This window comes from Ostrinia nubilalis, chromosome 4 (assembly GCF_963855985.1).
Source record: "Ostrinia nubilalis chromosome 4, ilOstNubi1.1, whole genome shotgun sequence".
NCBI classification, from domain to species: Eukaryota; Metazoa; Arthropoda; class Insecta; order Lepidoptera; family Crambidae; genus Ostrinia; species Ostrinia nubilalis.
This window is the reverse complement of record NC_087091.1, coordinates 9,543,958-9,567,088: the sequence shown is the minus strand read 5'-3', so window position 1 is coordinate 9,567,088 and position 23,131 is coordinate 9,543,958. Positions and strand designations below refer to the sequence as shown.

Here is a 23,131-nt window from a genome sequence, read left to right as displayed (position 1 = left end):
TTTAAGTGTAGCACTTTGTGACATCACACGGAACTTCTACGCATCATAAGTTCGTAATTAAGTACTTATTTGATTAACAAATAAAAAAATATGTGCCGAATATTTTTTGATTGACGGATTAAAAGGTTTTTTTAGGAAACTAGCCTATTGGTGCGCTTTTACATAATGCACTCGCATGGTAGCTTAGAATATACAGACACATGGCGGGACGTGATTCAGCAGAAACGTTGTTTTTTTACGAGCGCGGTTCAACGATTTCAACATGAACTTATTTTGGTTACTTATTGCTGTTCAGTCCACCGTGTCTGCAGGTAAGCTATTTTATTCTAGAAAATGGGACTCGCTGTACATATTTCAGTTCTGCTCTGAATGTGAGAGCCAAACAAATGGAATTGGAAAACACCGGGGTCGGAGGAGAAAGGTAAGATGAATTGAAATCAAAACAAGGTTAAACAATGTTAGAGGCTTATAATAATGTAACAATTTTGTAATGAGATATGGGTTCTTAGGCATCATTATTAGATAGATTTGTTACTTAGGTCGGTATTAGAATTATATTTCTCTTTAATCGTTTTCTTGGTTTATCTGTACTCTACCAATCATTGCTCCAAAGAACACAAATGTTCTGTAGTACTTACTTATTTTATATGTTTTTTTAACGTTTTATCTGTTTGTATTCGCATAATCAAATTGACGATGTATTTCGGTGCTCCTAAAAACAATGCCGCTAATGAATCCGCCACTTTATCCCGATAGCTTATCCTTATCAGGATTTATTTAGTAACGAAATAATTGTTGGGTTCGAGCACATACTTAAATAAGGGATCAATACTTATTCCATAAATATTTGATACGGTACAGAAATTAGATCCGAAATAAATTGTGTGTGTCTAAGTTAAGCTGCTCTTACAGACTTTATTTGAACGTTGTTTTTTGTTACTATTTTTATCACTCAATTTCGACCTTTTTGGGATTTCATACGCAAAAGCTTAACATTTATTTGCTTTTACTTATATTATTTATTTTGTCCATCTAGTTTAGTACGAGTAGATTGTTCTTTGTATAGTGTAACAAAAGGTGGGTAAGTTTTACCATGGGTCAATCGCTGTATTATCGCCTGTATAGACAAATATCAATGAAAAATATTACAGAGAATTATATTTTAGAAAATCTAGGTACCTAATATTACCCACCATTATCGGTCGACCAACTTATACAATTTAGCTGAAGTTAGTTTAGGAACTAAACTAAACTTTAACCAGCTAACTTAGTTTAGCTCTACCAACTTTGACCGTAACACATATTATGGTGGGTACCCCAATTTCTTAACATTTCTTAATACGCTGTAGTACTTCCAAGTTGTTTCATTGTGTACTACATGCCCTTAGTTACATTTACTTGGCCTAAAATATAAACTCTTCATTATTTTATAAACTGGATAAACTTGTTTCTCTGACTCTTTGAAGATAGGTAGTGGTCGTAATTTCAAAAGAACAAAATACAGGAGCTTCATCAAAGCTGATAAGGCGCGCAAACAAATGTATTCAAGAACAATGCTTCGTGGTTTATTTAGGAGATACGAGTGCTCACATTTTTATCCTACCGCAGACGCAGAACTGAGTATTCTGTTCACAGACTAAAACAAACTGCTATGTGGAAAGAATAAAATATTCATATTTCTATTTAGAGACCTAAATAAAGCAAATAAACTTTTATTGACGTATCGTGAAGATATATCAACACTATTAAAACAACAATACCTATGTCATAAAATAATTAAGAACTAGGATACTTACGAAAATCTCTCTCTCATGATGTCACTGTCACTCACACCCCATAAAACTTCTAGAGCAGTGGTTCTTAACCTTTGAGTCATGAGGGACCATTTTACCAAATTTCTGTCTTGTCAGGGACCACCTCAATCGGTGAAAACCAGTTTGACTGCAAAAATCAGTTAAAATTGGTTTTGACCAAGGTGTGCAAGTGCACTTCGTGGACCACTTGGAATGCCTCCAGGGACCACCAGTGGTCCGCGGACCACCGGTTAAGAACCACTGTTCTAGAGTAATGCGTCGTGAGACCGACTGATATGCCCAGTTATCCTAATCAGATATTCTTAAAGATGGATCAGTAGAACGTCAAATGGACCTCTAATAATTTATTTTATTTTCTGTTATTAGTTTTTTTTTGTTTTGAATTTTAAATTCATTTAAGTAACTTAAAAATAGTTTAACATGCATTACGTTAATTTAACTCTAAAATATCTTAACGCAGCTCTTTCTTCCACACAAAAACTAGCAACTGGTGTTAGGTATACTAAAACTGGAAACATTATTGAAGTTATAATCTTTTTTTTTCCTAATGATATACAGTGTGAGTCACGTTAAAGTGTACATATGAAAATAGATGAAACTAGACCTATTATTATCGACAAAAATGAGGTCAAAAAATTTTTGAGATTTTTTTTAAATTTTTTATAGAATTTTTTTTCTTCCAATTACTTATTGTAAAGAAAACGTAATAACTTTTAAACTAAGCGGTATATCCTGATAAAATGAAAATAGTAATAATGCTAAATAACAGGCGATACTGAAAAAATACATAAAATACCCAGAAAATGCCAACAAATAATAAAAAATGATACTTTTTGAAAAAAATCAACTTAAAATTTCGTATTTTTTTGGTTATTTGATAAATTTCTCCTAAAATGCCCCTATAATAGGTGGTTTTTATTACTTTGTATTATTCTCTATCGTATTATCTTTGTAAAACCAAAAATCGCATGTCTTTATCCCTAGCACAACATTTGCTATGATCGTTTGAACAAAGGCCTGCCACAACATTATTCTCCGCTACAGGTAGAGACAATTTTAATTTTAACTAAAATGCTTATTTTACTTCGAAATCTTTTGTTTTTATTTGAAATCTAACTTGTCTTTCGGCCATTCTCAGATGAGCTAGTTTTTGGGTGTCCGGGCTGTTAAACCGTTAAAAAATGACAAATTAGAGACATGCAAGTATTTTTATATGTTACTTAACAACCCCATCCAGTTGTGCATTAAATCATAGGCCTCTATTTTAAGTATTTGTGACTTAATTAATTTCATGAACCTCTATTCTCTAATTACCGTTACGCGTCCGCACACCGACTTAATGTTAAAACTTGGCTGTAATTTTTATGTCGTATAGATTTGGTTTACTCCATTCAACATTTTAAAGAGTACAAAAGATTGTCTTACGCATAGCAAAATATCTATTCAATAGAACCATTCTGTAAATAATTAGAATTAAAAAACTGCTTGTCCGAGCGAAAGTCCTAATTCCCGTGACGTTTTCTGTTTTTTGGGCACACAAGCCTAAATAATAATATTTGACACATCATTTACGCGCGCGGCGCGAGCCCTTAGTTAGTTCTAAGACCTGTTAGCAAGTAGACGTCTATTGCGTTGGCGTACCGTCGATGAATTGCGTAAGAGTATAATTACCATATCTTTGGTTTTCAATTTTTCTATTTACCATGTCCTTATTTTTATACTCGATTTTTGAAGGTAGATCCACGTTGTTAATTTAAATAGATTCAGTACTTTGGCCTTCATACGTTGTAGTAAGACAGTATTTGCATACGCTGAAGATTTTGGAAATTTTGAAGAAAAACTATCGTTTTATAATTTCCATGTACTAATTACTGTATATTTATAATCACCGTTGTATGAAATTATTACCTACAAATTGCACTCACGATTGAATAAGTATGATGTAAAAATATGAAATATACCTAGACTTTCGCATAACAACTGTACGGACTTTTCTTCCAATCTGACAATCAAATTTTAAAAAACTTTCGTTAGAGTAACCTCGAAATAGATTCGATTTCATGACGAATGTTCAGCTTCAGTTGCTGCATGGTTGTTGGATTTAAGAGTATATTTTAACTCCTAAGGTGACCCCACAAAAAGAAGTTATCTGGAGTGAAATCGGGGCTTTCTGATGGCCAGGAGATGTCACCCCTGCATGAAACATGTCTCGTACCAGATATTTATTTTTACTTTTAGTATAATTGATATTAACATCTTAAATCATTAATTAATTCTAATATAATACCATTAACATCTATCCATAATACCTTTGCCCTAAGAAGATGAGATTTTCCAACAGTGACACTTACCTGGCGTGATCACATTAAGAACAAAAGAGAACAAATCAACAGACAATGGGACTTTTCAAGGCAAGAGTGTATAGGCACTTTGTACCATCCTAAACTGCATCCTACCTGCTTTGTTATGCATAGAAAAAACTTCGTGATTATGCAATGGGTACTGGACAGAAGAAGCTTGGAGAATAAACTATATACAAATGGATCCTAAAACCCATGTAGACATGGCATCGACTTAGCCTCGCAAATGTAGAAATACTTTAACGTTTTCAAAATAAATTTTTAAAAATCTCGAGCTGTGCACCTTGGTTTACAAAGTCCATTGAAGTGATACCAAACGTCAAAGAGGGTGTGGAAAATCCTGTAAAGCTTACAACCAAAGACTAGACCTTCATGCAATCTATTTGCTGCATCCCTTCTAAATTCTAAGAATTCTGCATTTAGGCTCAGGAGAAAGCGAATAGCATCAATCTAAAAACTTATTGTAAAAGAATCGAGGTGACAAATCATGGGATATGCTGAGCTGGAACTGTCATTATTACACAGTCATTATTACAAATTCAATTTAATCTGAAAATGGGTGATGGCTAATCGCAGATAGATTAAAAAGAGGAAAAATCACTTAAATCATTAATTAATTTTTCGATATATGCATATCCGAAAAATCAAATTTGTGAGATCTCCTGATCCATTATCTGTACGTTAAATAGTTTGTACCACATTGAAATCAAATAAATTATGATTAAAATTCTGATGAAATGTGACACGTAGCCCCTTCTGGCCGAAACTAAGTGTTCCTGTTATAGCCTCGATTATTGCGGTACACTGAAAATATCTTGATACAATAAATAATAGAAATGAGGGTTTTTTTTTTCAAAGGGTTATTCAGTGTACCTACAGCGTTTTTTATGACGCTATATATTTATATACAAACTAGCTTTCCGCCCGCGGCTTCGCCCGCGTGGAATTTTGTCTGTCACAGAAAAACTTTATCGCGCGCGTCCCTGTTTCAAAAACCGGGATAAAAACTATCCTATGTTCTTTCCCGGGACTCAAACTATCTCTATGCCAAATTTCATCAAAATCGGTTGCGAGGTTTAAGCGGGAAAGCGTAACAGACAGACAGACAGACAGAGTTACTTTCGCATTTATAATATTAGTTGGGATTTATCAATGCAAGTATTGTTTTCTTAATATTTTACATATTTTTTCTAATTACCGTTAGATTAAGTATTAGCCTTATCTAATTACCGTGACCATACAATTTTTGGGTCTCATTTACGCGAAAACCGCTTGGAATAATTTGACGCCTTAACGATTGTTAAATTCGTACTTTTCATGTGTTTCATATTTAAATGCGTTTAAGTCAATTAAGCCAAATTTCAAAAATGATATGGTAATTAGGCTGAGAACGCCTAATTGTGAGAATGACCGCTTTATCAAAATTACAAAATACTAGGGCACTATTTAAGTTGTGAGCCTCGACATCATAACGTGTTGTTAGACGACATCTGATACTTTGAATGAAAAGTTTGTGATTTTTGACTATAACCTTGTTCAAAACTTTTTGTCATTTGAGCACGTTTTCCATTATTAACATTGAATTGAAAAATGTCTTGACCACAACAACGTCGAATTGACTTGCGGAAATCTTCGCGCGAAAGTTTATTATGACTTTTGACGTGGTTAATCAATACAAAACTGAAGCGGTCAGCTAAATTTCACTTTTGGTGATAAAGATCTATCCTTTACCATTGTAAAACGCTAGTTTAAGAAGTATAATATTGTATGTCATTGGCTCATCAGTGAATTTTGCGAAAGTCGTCCAAAATGACTAATTGTGGCGGAAAACATTGATGTTGTCAGAAAAATGGAAGAGAAATCTCATCATGTGATATATCGTAGGATTGAGATAATCCTAGGCATTAATTCCACCAGCAGTAATAAAATATTGTATGACCATATTATGGTTAATACGTTTTTTTCTCGCTGGATGTCACAAAATTTTAAAAACGCTCAATAGGACGCTTGTGTCGTTTAGTCCTTGGAAATGTTTGATAAATAAGTTTAAAAAGCTTTAAGAGCCGTTTTTAAAATTGTGACAGTTGACGAATTAAGGATCTATGCATAATGATCTTGAAAATAAACAGCTATCGACTATGGAGGTGTTTTAAGATGAACCAATTCCAACAAAAGTCCCATGCGCTCGGAACACTTTGAAACTTACGGTCGCCTATTTTTCCGAAATATCCGATTATGTGACAGAAACGTCACTAGAGAAATTTAGAATGGTTAATTCTTAATAGTAAACAGCCACTTTTTTCCCAAAAGTCTTCAGTTTAATAAGGGAAACTGACCAGCTTAGTCAAATTGCCATTCGTGACGAAAATGTGAGCTTTTACACGTCTCGTCAAACAACTGACTATTTGAACACTCAAAATATGAAATAAACAGGTCCAACGCTACAAAATTCTTGCTTGGAATCTAAACACTTCTTTTGGTACCCATATATTAAAATTAAATGCGTGAACAGCGATTTATGTAGCCAGAAGCAACAGACGGTGCGGTCAAAAACCATGCTTTAGAGGTGCCTCAAGCTGAGTGGAAAAAATGCTATGAAAAGTATTTCGGACACATTAAAAAGTACATAAATCATGAAAGACAATACCAATAAACGCAATCAATACCATTTTAATAATAAACTACTTTGTTTTCATAGTTAGGCTCACAACTTAAATAGTGTCCCACGATTTTCAGTTTCGTTGTTAACGAAGCGTTGAATGGCGCGCCCGGAGAGGCTTAGTTCAAACGATCATTGCAAACGTTGTGATAGGGATAGAGACATGCGATTTTTGGTTTTAGAAAGGTAATACGATAGAGAATAATACAAAGTAATAAAAACCACCGGTTATAGGAGCATTTTTTGGAGAAATTTATCAAATAACCAAAAAAACACGAATTTAAAAGCAGATTTTTTCCAAAAAGTATCATTTTTTATTATTTGTTGGCTTTTTTATGTATTTTATGTATTTTTTTAGTATTGCCTGTTATTTAGCATTATTACTGTTTTTGTTTTAACAGTATATACAGCTTAGTTTAAAAGTTATTACGTTTTCTTTACAATAAGAAATTGGAAGAAAAAAAATTCTATAAAAAATTAAAAAAAAATCTCAAAAATTGTTTGACCTCTTTTTTGACGATAAAAATAGGTCTAGTTTCATCTATTTTCATATGTACACTTTAACGTGACTCACACTGTATACAAAATGATTATGGTTGTTGTAGAAATCCTTGGGGAGGCCTTTGTCCAGCAGTGGACGGTATAAATCTTCGAAATGGTTTAGCTTTAGTTAAATATTTTGAGCAATGAAAGGCATAATAATACCTACGAGTATTATGGTGCTAGATTGCGATGACATTCAAAGCTTCAAATAGCTTGTAATTGTCTGTGACGCAAGTTCAGTCTTCTGTGATGTTCTGACGTGCCTAAAATTATTTATGATCATCCATTATGACCTAGATATTGCTAACGAAGATATTAAGATGTTACTGGCGATTTAAATGTATATTCAAATAAAAATAAAATATCCTTGGACATTTTACACTGCGCCTCTAGTCTTTTAAATTTGATTATGAGTACCTACTTTAATACAAAATGATAGAATCGCTTTTAAAACTTTATTAGTAAATAGATTAAATAGATTTGAAACCCAAATATTTTAACAAACCCAATTATTTTGCAATTTCTTTTTGTTTTCCAGACAATGACGTAAAGGCTTTTAGGATGTTTTCATTCACTACTTTGAAATACTTATCACTGCTAGTCTTTGTGTTTTTCATTAATTAATTCTTCAGTAATTAAATTAGCGAGTGCTGTTTTAATACACTTAATTGCAACACAGTAAATATTCGTTTTTGTTGGCTAACGAGCGCGACTGTAACACAATCTGCGTTATTAATGAGTAGCAATTTTTCTTAAAGACCTTACATTTTTCTTTAAGTCTTTTGAAATTTGTTCTTTGGTGAAACAACCTTTCAGTAAGAACAAAAACTTATTTTTAAAAGAAGCTAGCAAGACAATATTATTCTTTTAAGTCTGGAATGCCTAAAATAGGTACTTTGTTTGTTTTTCCTCGGAAAATCTAGCCTAAAATGCCTTCGCCAAAACGGCTTCTCATCAACAAACTATTGTTAACCATTTAACATTCCAATGTTAATGCGTTAACATTAAATTACAACAACATGCTGTGTAATTTTCATTAAAACTTAGTGGAAACTTGTCCCGTCCCTCCCCGCTACATCGGGATTATGAGGCTCCCGAACTGTAAGTAGGCTCGCATCGCCGGCTTGGGTCTGTCAGATACTTTGCTTACATTCGTAGCTAGAAATAAGGTGAGAATATTTACATACAACACCAGTTTCGTAAATAATCCTCACTTTATGTATGAAGATATTATGGTATTTCGAGATGCGTGAAATGGGGAGAAGCTTTTCCAGCAGTGGACTGACAAAAGCAAATGATGAGTACTTTCGGCTTTCTTTTATGAGTCTAATTTTTTTTATTAGCCACAGCAAATCTTTGAATGTTCCTAAACTAAAAGTGTCATTAATATGACGATATATCGCGATCTTCTTAACTTTTTTTAAAGTTTCCAATATTGTACCATGTCATTATAAAATTAAAGTCTAACTTTGGCCGCAGATATTACCACCCGATTAAAGATTGCGGCTTAACTTTTTCTTGGCAGCTTGCCCTAAGTCGTGCTGGTAGTTTGCACTGTCAGCGAAAAGTGTAAATTAAAAATTCAGAGCATTTCTCTCTTAACCACAATCTACCTAAAGTACCTGGAGTGCAATTTATCAGGAGCTACAGGTGGATATAATAACAAGTAATTAAAGTGGTGAGGGGAGGAGTGGACAGACAGAAGTGACGTAGGACCATACTGTTTGTATTTTGTAGCAGTCGGTAGATTAAGAACTTAATGAGAGTAGATTTAGAAGATACTAATGTTTGCTTTGCACGTAAATAGAACTTTAGTTACACTTGCGTTTGCACTTTACAATGGAGTTGTTTGTGTGAGCAAAATAAACTAAACCCAATACAAAGAACACGGAGTAACAAAGAGAATGAACAGAAAGAAGACAGCTGAAGCTCTACATTTTGTTTGTAACTTTATTCGTTTATCTGCACTTTTCATTCCAGTATTAGAGCTTGCATCAATATTCAGGGCATGCGACTTATTTGCGCGATGAAAGATTTTTCCAACGCTGTATAATGTACATTGCTCACCATAAAGAATTCAGATTACCTATTTTCATGCAAATTCTTTAAAACTTGAACAATTTCAGTGAGTATCAGTATCGTATCTTGAATTATTATAATACTCAGCGTTTTTAAAAAATCAAAGCTATAAGTACTAAAAAGCTAACAACGGGCAGTAGGATAAGTACAGTCGCGGAATGAAAAGGTTCGTCACCTTAGTGTCGGTTTTCGCTTGCACCAAAGAGTCAAACCTGCCAACATAACAGTGCAAGAAACAGTGCTGCTAACATTTAAATAAATATGACGTTTGCTGACGAATAAGGTTTTGCTTGTTTATTTTTCTATCCCATCAGTGGGTCTAGACAAAGTGCAAATTAAATCGCAAACCAGTCGAAAAGTGGTCGAAAAGCCCCTTTTTTGTATGGAGTTTTGACGGATTCGATTTTCGATTCGATCAAAAAGTGCGTTTTGTCTAGGGGGGCAGTGCAATGCAATGATGACATTGACCAATTGACAATAGTTTTTTTTATTTAATAGACATAAGAATGGCAGGTTGAACCAACAAGAAGGTTTTAGTTTATCAATCATAATAATCTTCTTGACAAGATAAATCGTCAAACAACTTTGATCTGAATAATTTTGAACTTTACTGACGAACAGTTAAAGATTATTTTCTCTAACTCGAGATTATTCTGTAACATAGTTTCAAAAGGTAATATGTGCTCGCGATTCGTTGAAGGAATCAATTTGAAAACTGACGAACCTTTTCATTCCGTGACTGTACATAAATCAAGGTCACACGGAAAATCATTTAAAAAAGACAAGACAAGTCTGTCTTGCTTATCATTTTTATTGCGGTGTTACCAGACCTTAATATAACAAACTGGAACAAAGAGAACGAAAAATAACGAACATAAATATCGGGCTCACTCAATCAGACTGAGAAATCTTCCACAATTTAAAGGCTGAAATAAAAATATCATTCTGAAATTATTACGGAAGCTTATACAAATTTGAATAAAGGTAGCATAATTTGAGCTGACTTTTATAGTGCTCGTAAAAACCCTGATAGCACTTTAGCCTTTCTTTTTAGGAGCCCTTAACAAATTTTTCACGGCTTCAAGTGGATCCATCAACATGATTTTAGCTAAGCGGGATAGGCTAAAAATCTAACTTAATAATCTTATAAGCTGGCTAGAAACAAACAGTCATTAAGTAAACAAAAGTAACCTACGATGATGTAGCATTAGTATTTTTATTTTATTGTCATTGTTTCATCCACGAAGACGCGCCCGCCCACCAATTTTTGGTCGAGGGAATCGCGGGGTGCGGGGAGTTTGATCCGAGCAATCCGAGCGTCATTATTGTAGTGTGCAATCATGAATACTTAATTTAGCGTGTACCGACAACACTCAAACATTGGCGGAAGAATGGGGGGGCGCGTCTTCGTGGATGAAACGATATATACCTATTTAGGTTTTTAGTGTCGGTCAAGCTGTAGATCTTGGCCACAAAGGAGTTGCAGCGCGGGAACGAAAGGTGGGAAGTCCCGTGATCAGTTTCAGTCAGTAATCTATGTAACATTTTAAGTATTTTGTATTTTAATTACAGCATACCAAACGGCACAAACGCAATGTAGCTTAACCGCGTGTGAAGTATTCGAGACTCTAACTCGAGGCGGTCGCAAAGAGGACCGCCCCTCGACCGACCCTTGCGCCCCTGACGTGCACTGGCGGCAACTGGACCGACGACTGCGAGCGATCGAGCAGCCAAGTATGTGCACATGGTTTAATCTTTTTCCTCTTCTTGTTTCTTGGTTGCTAGTTGCTACGACTTTAAATAGACCCATCATCATGTTGATGGATCTACTTGAAAACGCAATGTAGCTTAACCTCGTGCGAAGTATTCGAGACGTTGACTCGAGGCGGTTGCAAAGAGGACCGCCCTTCGACCGACCCTTGTGCCCCTGATGTGCACTGGCGGCAACTGCACGGACGATTGCGAGCGATCGAGCAACCGAGTATGTGCTCATGATTTATGCTTCAACCACATCAACGCGTGCAGATCGACATATCCGGCGATCATAGGGAAATGGCAGGTCGCGCGACCTATGACAGTTCACGCGACCTGTCATTGGCCTTTGATCGTACTGTGATCGCGCCTGCGCGGCGATGGCGATCTGCACGTGTTGGTGTGGTTGAAGCTTTAATCTTTTTCTTGAATAATTCATTACTGACGGCATTGCTACCATGTACCTTAATTACGAGCCTCCGATATTTAGGCACTGTTGCAAGCGCCATGATCACAGAGCTGAGTAACTGAGGAACTAGCGGGTTTGAGCAATTCCGTCAATAATAATTCTGTTAGTGACCATGAAAGTTAAAACAATATAATATTTTTCTTCTTCTTGTTCCTTGGTTGCTAGTTACAGAATTAATTATGACTCAAGAACTACGAGTATAATTAGTACCTAGCTTCTTCTTAATTAAACTTCTTCAACTAAGAAGACAAATTATCTCTGATTTGTTGTATTCGTTTCTGGCCCAAATTGTAGAACAATAAATTAGAGTAATCAGGAAGGCAAAAAATTAATATAGTCGAGACGATAAACGTTTACAAGTATGCAGCAGAAAAGCTTTTCATCAACGGAACGAGGATAAATAAAATTGTTGGCATATTTGAACGCCATGCCAAAAGACTTCAGCATTTTTGTAAGATATGATAATATCTGCTGAAGCCTGACTGAATGATTTATGACCAAGTAATTGAAGAATACGTTGCAGACATAGAAATTCGCCTTAACTTAAATCGCAAGCGACGCAGCATTTTTAGGAAAAGTTCAGTATCCTTTAAAAGATTTCGCAATGGATAACAACAGGCTTATGGGTACATTTTGCTTATAAAAATTATGATTATTTTACTACCCTATATAAAATTCAAATGAATACATCAAATTACCCACTTGCCGTCCTCGTAAAAAGTTCATAACTCCAAAATTTCCATTTACGGGTATAATAATAATACTGCATTTATTACAATTTAGGAGTCAAGATTTCATTATGTTAGCTTAATAATAAGTAAATAAGGGTTAAAAAGAAAATAACAATAATAAATAAATTACCTAGTCCTACTGTTAGTTCGCATCACTTAATTATTTTTAAGTATAAAACCAACAAGTATTTTAACCAATAGGTTAACTAAAATTCGAATAGCTATTTTCTAAATAACTTTTATAATGTCGACGTCTGTTACATCAGCAACGCAATAGGAAATGCATTTGCACCTACATATAACCGACTTCTTGTTATTTAATTTTATGCAAGTTCAATTTCTTTTTACTTTATAGCGTGGACAATAAGTTACGGCCAATCGAGGTGGCGACAATGCTCGAAGCACGTTTGCCGCTGCGACGTCACCAGGCGTTCGCTGAACTGCTGGAGGTCTGGACTGACGACACTGACCACTGACCTGGTTGTGCCTGCTGATCTGCTGACCATGTAAGTACTGGAGGATATCGCTGCCTAGCGATAAGACTGCCAAAAGAGTGCGTTACAATATTGTGTCCCCTTTATTTGTCTTTTTTTTGTTTTGTAGAACTAAGAGTTAGTTCTATGTAATAAAGTAACACCAAGTTCGCACTGGAATTAAAATTAGCAATAAAATTATATCTTCATAATTGATGTTTGACAATAGGTACTATAGACAGGTTTTATTATTACGCTCATTATTTATTATTAGTAACTTGCAAGTTCTATTTATCTACTTTTGACCTACTTCTTAGCTTAGTCCCTGTAGACAAATACATACAATAGTGCCATTAAGGACAATGGATAAAAATGTTACAACTAAGTTGTTGGACTAATGAAGTTCTCCTTTGTGATCGCCTAGTGAGTCCCTAGATAGGCACAAAGGGCTAAATTAGCTTACCTCTTACCTTTACAGCGATTTAGGTACAAATAAATTGCGGACCCTGCATAAGACCACGTTCAAAGGCATGCGATCGTTGGTGGAGCTGGATATGTTTGACAATCACGTGGAGTATCTGCCGTCAGGGATATTTGAGCCACTTGTCAATCTGAGGATCCTGTGAGTTATAGTCTTTGTAAATGCACCTACAAGCAGGACAAGGGCCTAGTGTGAGTTTACATCAAACGTGCTCACTAGTGAGCGCGTCAAAAAATGACATTAAATGTATGACGGATTGTACAGCGCCTCTAGCGGGAAACGTTCAAAAACTAAAATTTTCATACATTTTTTAAACACGCTCACTAGTGAGCGCGTTTGATGTAAACTCACACTCAGCCAAACACAACACAGCATGTGAAAATAGTCACATTATTATTTTATTACTCTTATTGAAACTACATAAAATGCCGCGGTAAGCGCTTTTCTGAACTTTCCCTTGAATTTAAAGCCGCCCCTGATCTTTTAGTTTCTAAGAGCTGTGATGAAAATATTTGTTACTAGATTAATTAAGAAGTAATTAATTAACTATTACTTAATTAAGTAATTTGAACAAAAAATAACTAACTCTGCTGATATTCCAAACTCTAGAAGTTTTGAAAATAACGCCTTCAAGTTGTCAATATAAACATTTTTCTCTTCTAAATCGGTCAAAAGACTCCCATAACCTTTCATTTTTCTTTATGAGTTACGTTGTGGGCCTTAAAGTAAAATATTACGATGGCACATGAGTCAAGTTATTTCTCACAAAAAGCAATCCAAACCCCATTTGTGCACTGTTTGCCCTCAGATTTTAGTTACAATAATATTTTCTCTGTGATCGCGGGTGCTTTTCCAATATTCTTTCTCAAGCATTTATTGTTTAGAAACGCCCATGACAATTTTGTGTTTAAGCTTTTTTTGCTAATAATAATAAACAACACTTGACAATCCAGGCTCTCTCTGTAGCGATCCCAATCTTGTTAATAATCATTTTTTGAACGTGCCTGGTGATGATAGCGTTGACATATCCCAACTGACTTTTTTTGAATTTAACTGTATCGTTGCGAATCAATTTGACATACAACCTGTAAAGGAAATCGACATTCTAAAAGTATTGAAAAGTTTAAAATCAAATGCCGTAGGATTAGACAGTGTTTCTCTTGACATGATATTGCTGACTTTGCCGCAATCTCTTTCAGCGATAACGGCTATAGTGAACTGTTCTATTACCACGGGTGTTTTCCCTAGGGACTGGCAGAAAGCGCTAATCAAGCCAATACCAAAAAAAACGCTGCCAACATCTTTGTCTGATTTACGCCCTGTCAGTATACTGCCGTGTTTATCTAAAGTTCTGGAGAGAGTTGTGTCGGATCAAGTGAAAAATTTCTTGGAACAAAATGATATACTTCCACATAAACAATCTGGCTTTCGTAAGGCTCATAGCACCGCAACGGCTCTGCTCCAGGTAGTCGATGATGTGCTGGCTGCTCAGGACAGGGGGGATAGCACTGTGTTGACCTTGTTAGACTTCTCGAGAGCTTTTGACTGCATAAGTGTCCCGCTGCTATTGGCCAAGCTGCATTACTATGGTTTCAGTCCACATGCGGTGAGATGGTTTTACAGTTATTTTGAGCACAGAACACAGTGTGTCGAGATTTCAGATGATGGGGGTACTACACGAGTATCGGACCAAGTGGCTGTTGGTCGAGGAGTCCCACAGGGTTCAATTTTGGGCCCACTTCTGTTCATCATCTACAGTGCGGACGTAACTAACCATATTAAGAATTGTAAATATCACATTTACGCTGATGACATTCAACTGTATATATCAAGTAAACCAAAAGATATTTGTGAAGCTGTTGTCAATCTAAATGAGGATCTTGATCGGATAGCTAGTTGGGCTAAGTGCAATTCCCTGGTATTAAATGGGAGTAAGTCCAAATATATGATATTAGGTTCTAAAGATCAGATAAGAAAGATCACAAACAGGGGAGTCAGAGTTTTGATTAAGGGGGAATCAATAGAAAGGGTTACAGAGGCGAAAAACTTGGGACTCCTTATGGATGAGGAAATGCGCTTTGAGAAACATATCAATAATACAATAGGGAACTGTTATTATAGACTTAAAGTGTTATACCAAATACGTAAATATCTGACCATTGAAAATCGTATTAGGTTGTGCGACTCTTTAGTTCTTTCTAAATTTAATTACATGGACGTGGTTTACGGACCTCGGCTGCTGTCGCGCACCAAACAAGCTATCCAACGTGTGCAAAATTCATGTGCTCGTTTTTGTTTCTCGATCCCGCCAAGAGCACACGTTACGCCGTATTTAAACAATTCTAAAATATTAAAAATGAACTCACGGAGGGCGTTGCACTTTGCTACATTGCTTTTTGGTACAATAAAACACAATGTTCCGACTTATCTACTGGAGAAACTAGTTTGGACTCGGGAAGTCCACTCGCACCAGACCCGTCGCTCCGGCAGCGCTCTCATCCTTCCCCCGCACCGAACCGTTGCCTTCCGGGGTAGTTTCAGGTTTGCCGCTTCCAAGTGCTGGAATGACTTGCCACCGCCATTGCGTAGTCTAAAAACAATAAGCACTTTTAAACAAAAGTACAGGGAACACGTTTTTAGTACACAATTATTAACGTAGGTAACTTGTATCCATACCTCAAGTTTCCAGACAAACGATCACGGGGGTAGGTAGGTCACCGATCATCGTATTTAGGACTGTAGTAGCTTGACTTGATTTGACTTCTCATAGAACTGACTGACTCTCTCCTCTCGACATAGCATTTAAGCACCACTATGATTGTATACAATTAATTGACATCGTAATAACAACTATCTGACATGATTATATTTTTAAATATGCGTAAATGAATTTTATATAATTAATTTGATCTGACACTGATGTATCTTATTTTGTTTATTTATTATTTTTGTATTGTGGGTATGCGACTAAAGCGCTCAAGATTATGGGCCAAACTGATTTAACTGATGCTATGAATAGCCACAACCACGCAGAACGATTCGATCGATCGAGACTGTTTTGCGGACGTCGAGACACACACAATCACAGTATATACAAACGCACTTTAATACATTACAATTTATTATTATTATTATGTACACACACACAGTTTTGTTTTTTAAATATTATCTTTTATTTATAAATATCTTATCACATCTTTTCTACTTCGTCTATATCGTATATTATTATTTTCTACTACGTCTGTATATACATTTAAAATTTATACGCGCACTATTATTATTATTTATGTATGTATATTTTATGCAGTATAGGTTAGTGTCCGTGACTCTCACTCGGCATGGGGCACACTGAAAACCAGCGTCGTGGCTTCCCTCACCGGGGGCCACGGCATATGCTGAGTGGGGTCCCATTGCGATGGGCATCGCTGTGCGACAGGGTGGCACTGCTTAGTTTATTCATTCATTCATTGTATGTTTTATGTCACCTCTGTCTTATTTGCTTTTTTTTTCATTTTACCTCTTTTGTCTTTTGTGATGTCCATGGCAATAAATGTTTCTTTCTTTCTTTCTTTCTTTCTTTCTAATGTTATATGGGTCAAATTATTGTATTATTTATTGTCATTTCAGGAGATTACAAAGAAATTACTTAGAAGAACTAGACAGCGAATCGTTCAGATCAACTAAAAGGCTATTTCATGTTGACTTATCGAACAACTTTTTGTACACTTTACCAGAAAGGGTGTTTGCAAACAACTCTTTATTGGAGACTATAGACATTTCAAATAACCAAGTAATATACGTACCGGCCGATAGTTTTGTGGGACTTGACTCGTTGACTATATTGGATCTTTCCAAAAACAAAATACAGAGAATAGAGAATGGAACTTTTCTAATAAAGACCCTCCAAATATTAAAGCTCTCTGATAACCGAATAAGTAATATTACTGAGAATGCTTTCGAGAGTTTAATTTCACTGGAAACTTTACTTCTAGACAGAAACAAATTGGAAAACATTCCAAGTCGTTTGTTTTATAATCTGACTTGCTTAACATACCTAGATTTAGCAAGTAATCATCTGTTGAGTGTAAGTATTTTCTGATGTTTCAGAAATTTTCAGAAAGTTTTCATTGAATAATATTCAGAAACGTATTTGATTTATAGGATGGAATTTTAGTTAACAGGTATCGAGTTTGAAAACCTAAAAGTGCTGCATACGCTCGATTTAAAAGAGAATTCACTGACGGAGCTACCTGATTTCACATTTTCGAAGTGTTCAAGACTTGAGAAACTGGACTTGTCCAAAAATAAATTACGCTTTTTAAACGTCACAGCATTCCACGGCCTTGAGAACCTCACTTCCCTTCTGCTGTCAGACAACAAACTATACGAAGTGCACTTTAAGACATTTTCTACTTTGAAGAATCTTACTACCTTGTAAGTATTTGCATTTTAGTCATTTTCGCTGCTAACTTTCACCCTGGACGAATTAACCACGGTTTATTCGTCCAAGCTTTCACCTTGTAGGTAAATTTAATTTGTAGGTATTTAATCAAATCAACTAGTGCAGAAATCATGGGGTTAAACTTAAAGGGCAAATTCTCTGTAAAATTGGACGTATACAGTATACAGACCCTATACAGTATACAGGTTTGTCAGATATAATATCTGGTATGTTCGCAGGTATATAGATGGCAACATGTTTCCATCATTGCCATCGCGGACTCTGGATTACATGCCCAAATTGGCAATAGTGAAACTGTCCGGCAACCCTTGGCACTGCGACTGCCACGCGCTGTATATTTCGGCGTAAGTTATATCCTACTTATTTTATTTGAATTTTAATGTTATTGGGTTTGAAATAGTAGCTTTACCTACTTTATAAGAATTAAAATAACACACCAAAAAATCGGATCCCACTCAATACCGATTTTTGTTTTATCTGACAAAGAAATCGTGATATTCTCATCATTATAAATGTTTATTTTTAGGCATTGCTCGCGTATATCATTAGGAGAGGGAAAAATCAAGGCTCTATTTCTTGTATAAAAAGCACTGACATTCTAAATATCAAAAGTAATGTAACATGTAAATGACTCGTGAGTCTGTAATGTCTTCTTACTTTAATATTTGAAGCCTACTGTAGATGCTGCGAGCTAAGTAAAAATTAACGAAAATAATGCCTAATTACCCATGTTATTCCGTTTTCCCATGGTGAAAAGGTAGTGTATGTAGGTGCGTTTAGGGTGAGAGGCTGTTTGTTAGATATTTTATCTCTCAAAGGGTAAAGTGCGGTGGTAAAAGGTTGAAAGGTATTTTGGGCGATGCATTAAATCTTAAAAACACAAATTACGTATTCAGGCGATGTTTTTGTTACAAATCATTGAAGGAAGTACGAAGATAAAACTCCTGCCCACTTTACATTCTGAATATCAAAGAGATGGGCATTAATGATTTGGGCACGTTTAAACTGGGTAATCTGATCTTGCCTTGCCATCGTAATCTATACAGGGTGGAAACGATAAGTGATCTCACTCGATTTATTTCTAAAAATCAATGTTTCTAGCTTATATCTTTTCTTAACCTTTGTTTGTCACCTGTCATCCGCTTTGCAATGGAGGGAAGTAGAACCTTACCTTCGAACTTCTCCTTAATGTTCTTCTAATTAATTTTGTTGCGGGTCCAATGACAGTTTAACTTTCCCCCGGGATAAACTTGACCTTCACTGGTTGGGTTTTTATTGGCGGTCAAGCTGTAGATCCAGGCTACACAGGAGTCGCATCAGTGGGAACGAGAGGTAGGAATAGTCCCGTTTTTATCGTTTCCACCCTGTATAAGCTATAAAATATTATTTTCTGTATTAAATTCCGGGATTTCCCTAACAGAGTGAATATTCCGTAATCAGTATATAAAATTGGCAAGCGTGATATGATAAAGCGTGAAATGTTTTGAAAAGTTTCATGACACGAGTTACTATGTAATTACTTTATATGTACCTACTCAATCGTTTATTGCTTTGTCACATTAGTTCATTAAATTCACATTAACGCATTCACATTACTATGAGGTCTCACAGTGCGCGTGGACGCACAGGGTGACACACGAACCAATCACAGAGCTCTATTCAACGCTGTGCGTTCGATTTGCTACTTCACATAAGCAAGCATCGTTTGTGAATACGGGCGTTAGTCTTACAATTTAAGCAGTTAATACAATATGGACCGAGTTAGTTATCCAAATTATTATTTGGGTATTTAACAATTGTAAAGTACGTACCTACGTACAGCTCTCAGTTCTAGAATTATCGAAAAAAAATTTTTTTATCAAGTAGTTTTTCATCATAATCTTATCGAGATTAGATTTTAATCAAATCACTGTTTAATCAAGTTGAAATCTCGTGGATGTCTCATTAATTAAACATTCAAGTCTCTTCAGTATTATGTCATTCCTAAATTTACTAAAGAATACGATTATTTTTTATGAAAATTATGATCGTTTGGAATAAAATCAACGCTAAAGGAAACGGCTCACGTTATGCTCGTTTTCCTTATTCCCCGTGACAATTACATTTGATTGCACAATGAAGTAGGAACTGCTGTAGTATATTGATTCAATAACAATAAAAATTCACCGTTGCATTGCTTTCCTTTACCTTCATTTGCTTTCCTTTGCCTTGAATCAGATTACCGAGTTAGGTACCCCCTTCACTATTTTTTGCCATCCCAACTAATATTATAAATGCGAAAGTAACTCTGTCTGTCTGTCTGTCTGTTACGCTTTCCCGCTTAAACCTCGCAACCGATTTTGATGAAATTTGGCATAGAGATAGTTTGAGTCCCGGGAAAGAACATAGGATAGTTTTTATCCCGGTTTTTGAAACAGGGACGCGCGCGATAAAGTTTTTCTGTGACAGACAAAATTCCACGCGGGCGAAGCCGCGGGCGGAAAGCTAGTTTGATATAATTTTACCTTTCTCATGGCTCTATGATATTACATACCTAAATACCTATTGCGACAAATGCCACCGTAACATTATTTCTATATTTTTAACTGCGAGAGTGTCATTTTATTTGAACAAAATATTATCAGAGATTCGATGGATGCTTTGATCTAGATAGACTTTAGTGATCACTTTTTTCAGATTAATTACAAGTTTTCAGAAGATGAAACCCTAATAAGATTATTTAAGTAAATGATCTAAATCTAGCTAGGTATTCTTTATTAAAATTATTGGCATTACATCAAAACTGTTAACTGGTTATCTCATAGGTACGATACCTACACTTGACCGACTTTACACTCTTTTATAAATATAGTAACTACATTTTCCTTTTAAAAATACCAGTAATTTGTCTTTTAGTAACGTAACAATTAAAACAAAAAAACTATTGGTGACAGCAATTTCGCGTCCTGATTCGCCTTAAGTCAATCTGCCGGAAAGACCCTCGGCATTTTATTGCCTTTGTGTATAATCCACCTGAATCTACGGGCAAAAGGAAGCGATTTTGCCCTTTTTCTATTTCCAGTGTAACAGAGCATTTCCCGGGCTAAATTATCTTCATTGGGTCCATAATGTCGAAATTGAGCCTAGTGGAGAGTACTCACTATTTTTACCAGTTAAACTTACTCGTATATAAAAGTAATTTATATTTTAGTATCCAAATATAACAAGGTCTCAAAACATACAACTGAATAACTAAATATTTTAAAACTGAAAATCTGATCTTATAAAAGTAGTAAGTAGGTACTAATTAAATACACCAGCTGATCACGTTACATCACATGGGTTGATACAATTATTTTGTTGCTTATTTTTTAGTTTCTTTCTATAAGTTGTGGTACAACGAGTCTAGAATAATAAATGACTCAAGACTAGGTACATAATTTCGCACTTTACTTGTAGAAATGCCTAAGTCGTAAAATCCACGATTTGACCCAAAGGCATGTCGACCGTAAACCGAAATTACGATACCTTCAATAAAAAGCGATTTATATAGCCTTTCCAACACTCAGTGAATGTTGGGATAGACGTGGTTATTCGGATTTTATATTTGTTAGGCTAAACCCTAATTTCAGGCTCAGGTTTTGTCCTAGGCCAAATCAGTTTTTGCTAGGCTTGTCATGTAAAACAACAGATCTTCTAAGAATCCCGGAACTCCGACCTTTCGTTTCCCGACCGCCCGCTCTAACCACTCTACATAACTTTGGTAAACCTGTCGACAATAGCGAACAAGAATTACAAGATTTGTGCCTTAGGATTATCATCATATTACTCATATCTTCAAGCATCCGCGTCGGTCGCATTATCAAACGATAATACCAATTTAAGCGCAAGTCATTAGTGTGGAAAATAGGTCATTAATGAAAATTTTCCACTTTTCAGGTGGGTACGTCTGAATGAAATGAAGATATGGGACTACTCCCCCACGTGTATATCGCCTTGGTTCCTCGAGGGCCACTTTTTGAAGAAGCTGAAGTTCCCTGAACTGTGTGCTGGCCAGTGGGCAAGCATGGTGAACCTCTCTCCAAGGCTGCCAATACAACAGTTGCTGGCTCTGAACGTATCCGTAAATAGAAAGCCCCAAGACAGCATGGAACAGAACCATGACGTCACTACTATTGATGCTTGGCATTAGTAAAATAAGTAGTAGTTTATGAAGTTGTCTGTAATCATTAAATATCTAGTCTAAAATATTTGTTGTGTTACTAATAGTTAATACCTGCGGGATAAAATAACGAAATCTGAGTCTGGTGTTGACTTCTCATTAATGAATATAAGTAATAAGAGTATAGGTGAAGCAATTAATAATTACAAATAACTCAAATTCCCGGAACAAATTAATTGTAACTAACCGCAAATATCGTTCTAGGGGAGACTGGGTACGGTTGAAACAATTTTGCTTTTATTGTCTATAATTTTGTTGTTTAATAACCAAGTGACGATTACGATACGTGAAATTGAAATTTGAAGTTTTAGCTATGATATGGCTATATCATTATAGTTCCCGGGTTACTATTTTTAGAAATATACGAAATTTAAAAAAAAAGAAATTTTGTTTCAACCGTCCCCATGCCAGGGGCGGTTGAAACAGCGATTGGGGTCTGTTGAAATACATACAAATAATACAATAATTACCAATAAAACGTGTTTTATTTATCATTAATACTACGAATATTAAAATTATGGTAGCAGATGATGACATTAATCAGTCTTAGTATTTAATATTTCTAAAACATTAATTAGCCTTTGATAAGTAGTAAACATTTTAAAAAATAACAGAAATATGATAAAATAAATGATATTTCCAAATCTAATAAACATTAATAATAAAATAATATTAACATTCTGAAGAAAGTTCACGAAAATCTTAATTTGTTTTCAAACCATACTTTTCCGCCGCTTTTCGCAGTGAATCTCCAGCTTTTACCTCCTCTTATGCTTTACCAAGTCAATTTCCTCCCTGAAAATCTTCCTTACCCAAACTCTCGGCATCTACAAAAAATAAACATTAATACATTTTCTGTTTCAACCGTACCCAAATAAAATGTTTCAACCGTCCCCAACCCCACTTTTGGTAAAATATACTTTATAGTTTCGACATTAATAATCACACATTAAAAATAGTTACTGTCCCTTATTCTACAAGCTTCATTATAATCGCAAACGCAAATCTGATACATTCACATAAAAAGAACAGATAGTATAAGCGTTAATGTCTAAAGAAAAATACTTACTTTGGGTAGTAAAAAACAAAATCGTGGTTTATACACAA

General features: G+C 35.3%; 1 protein-coding gene across 1 annotated transcript; it reads left to right on the top strand.

Moving 5' to 3' along the window:
• Positions 1 to 209: 209 nt before the first annotated feature.
• Positions 210 to 22,050, top strand: LOC135071495 (carboxypeptidase N subunit 2-like). The gene is made up of 8 exons (XM_063965272.1): positions 210 to 311; positions 11,028 to 11,189; positions 12,763 to 12,913; positions 13,359 to 13,502; positions 16,989 to 17,445; positions 17,536 to 17,795; positions 18,042 to 18,167; positions 21,742 to 22,050. Exons 1-8 carry the CDS (start codon positions 263 to 265, stop codon positions 21,992 to 21,994), a joined length of 1,602 nt encoding a protein of 533 aa, XP_063821342.1. The 5' UTR covers positions 210 to 262; the 3' UTR covers positions 21,995 to 22,050.
• Positions 22,051 to 23,131: the final 1,081 nt, after the last annotated feature.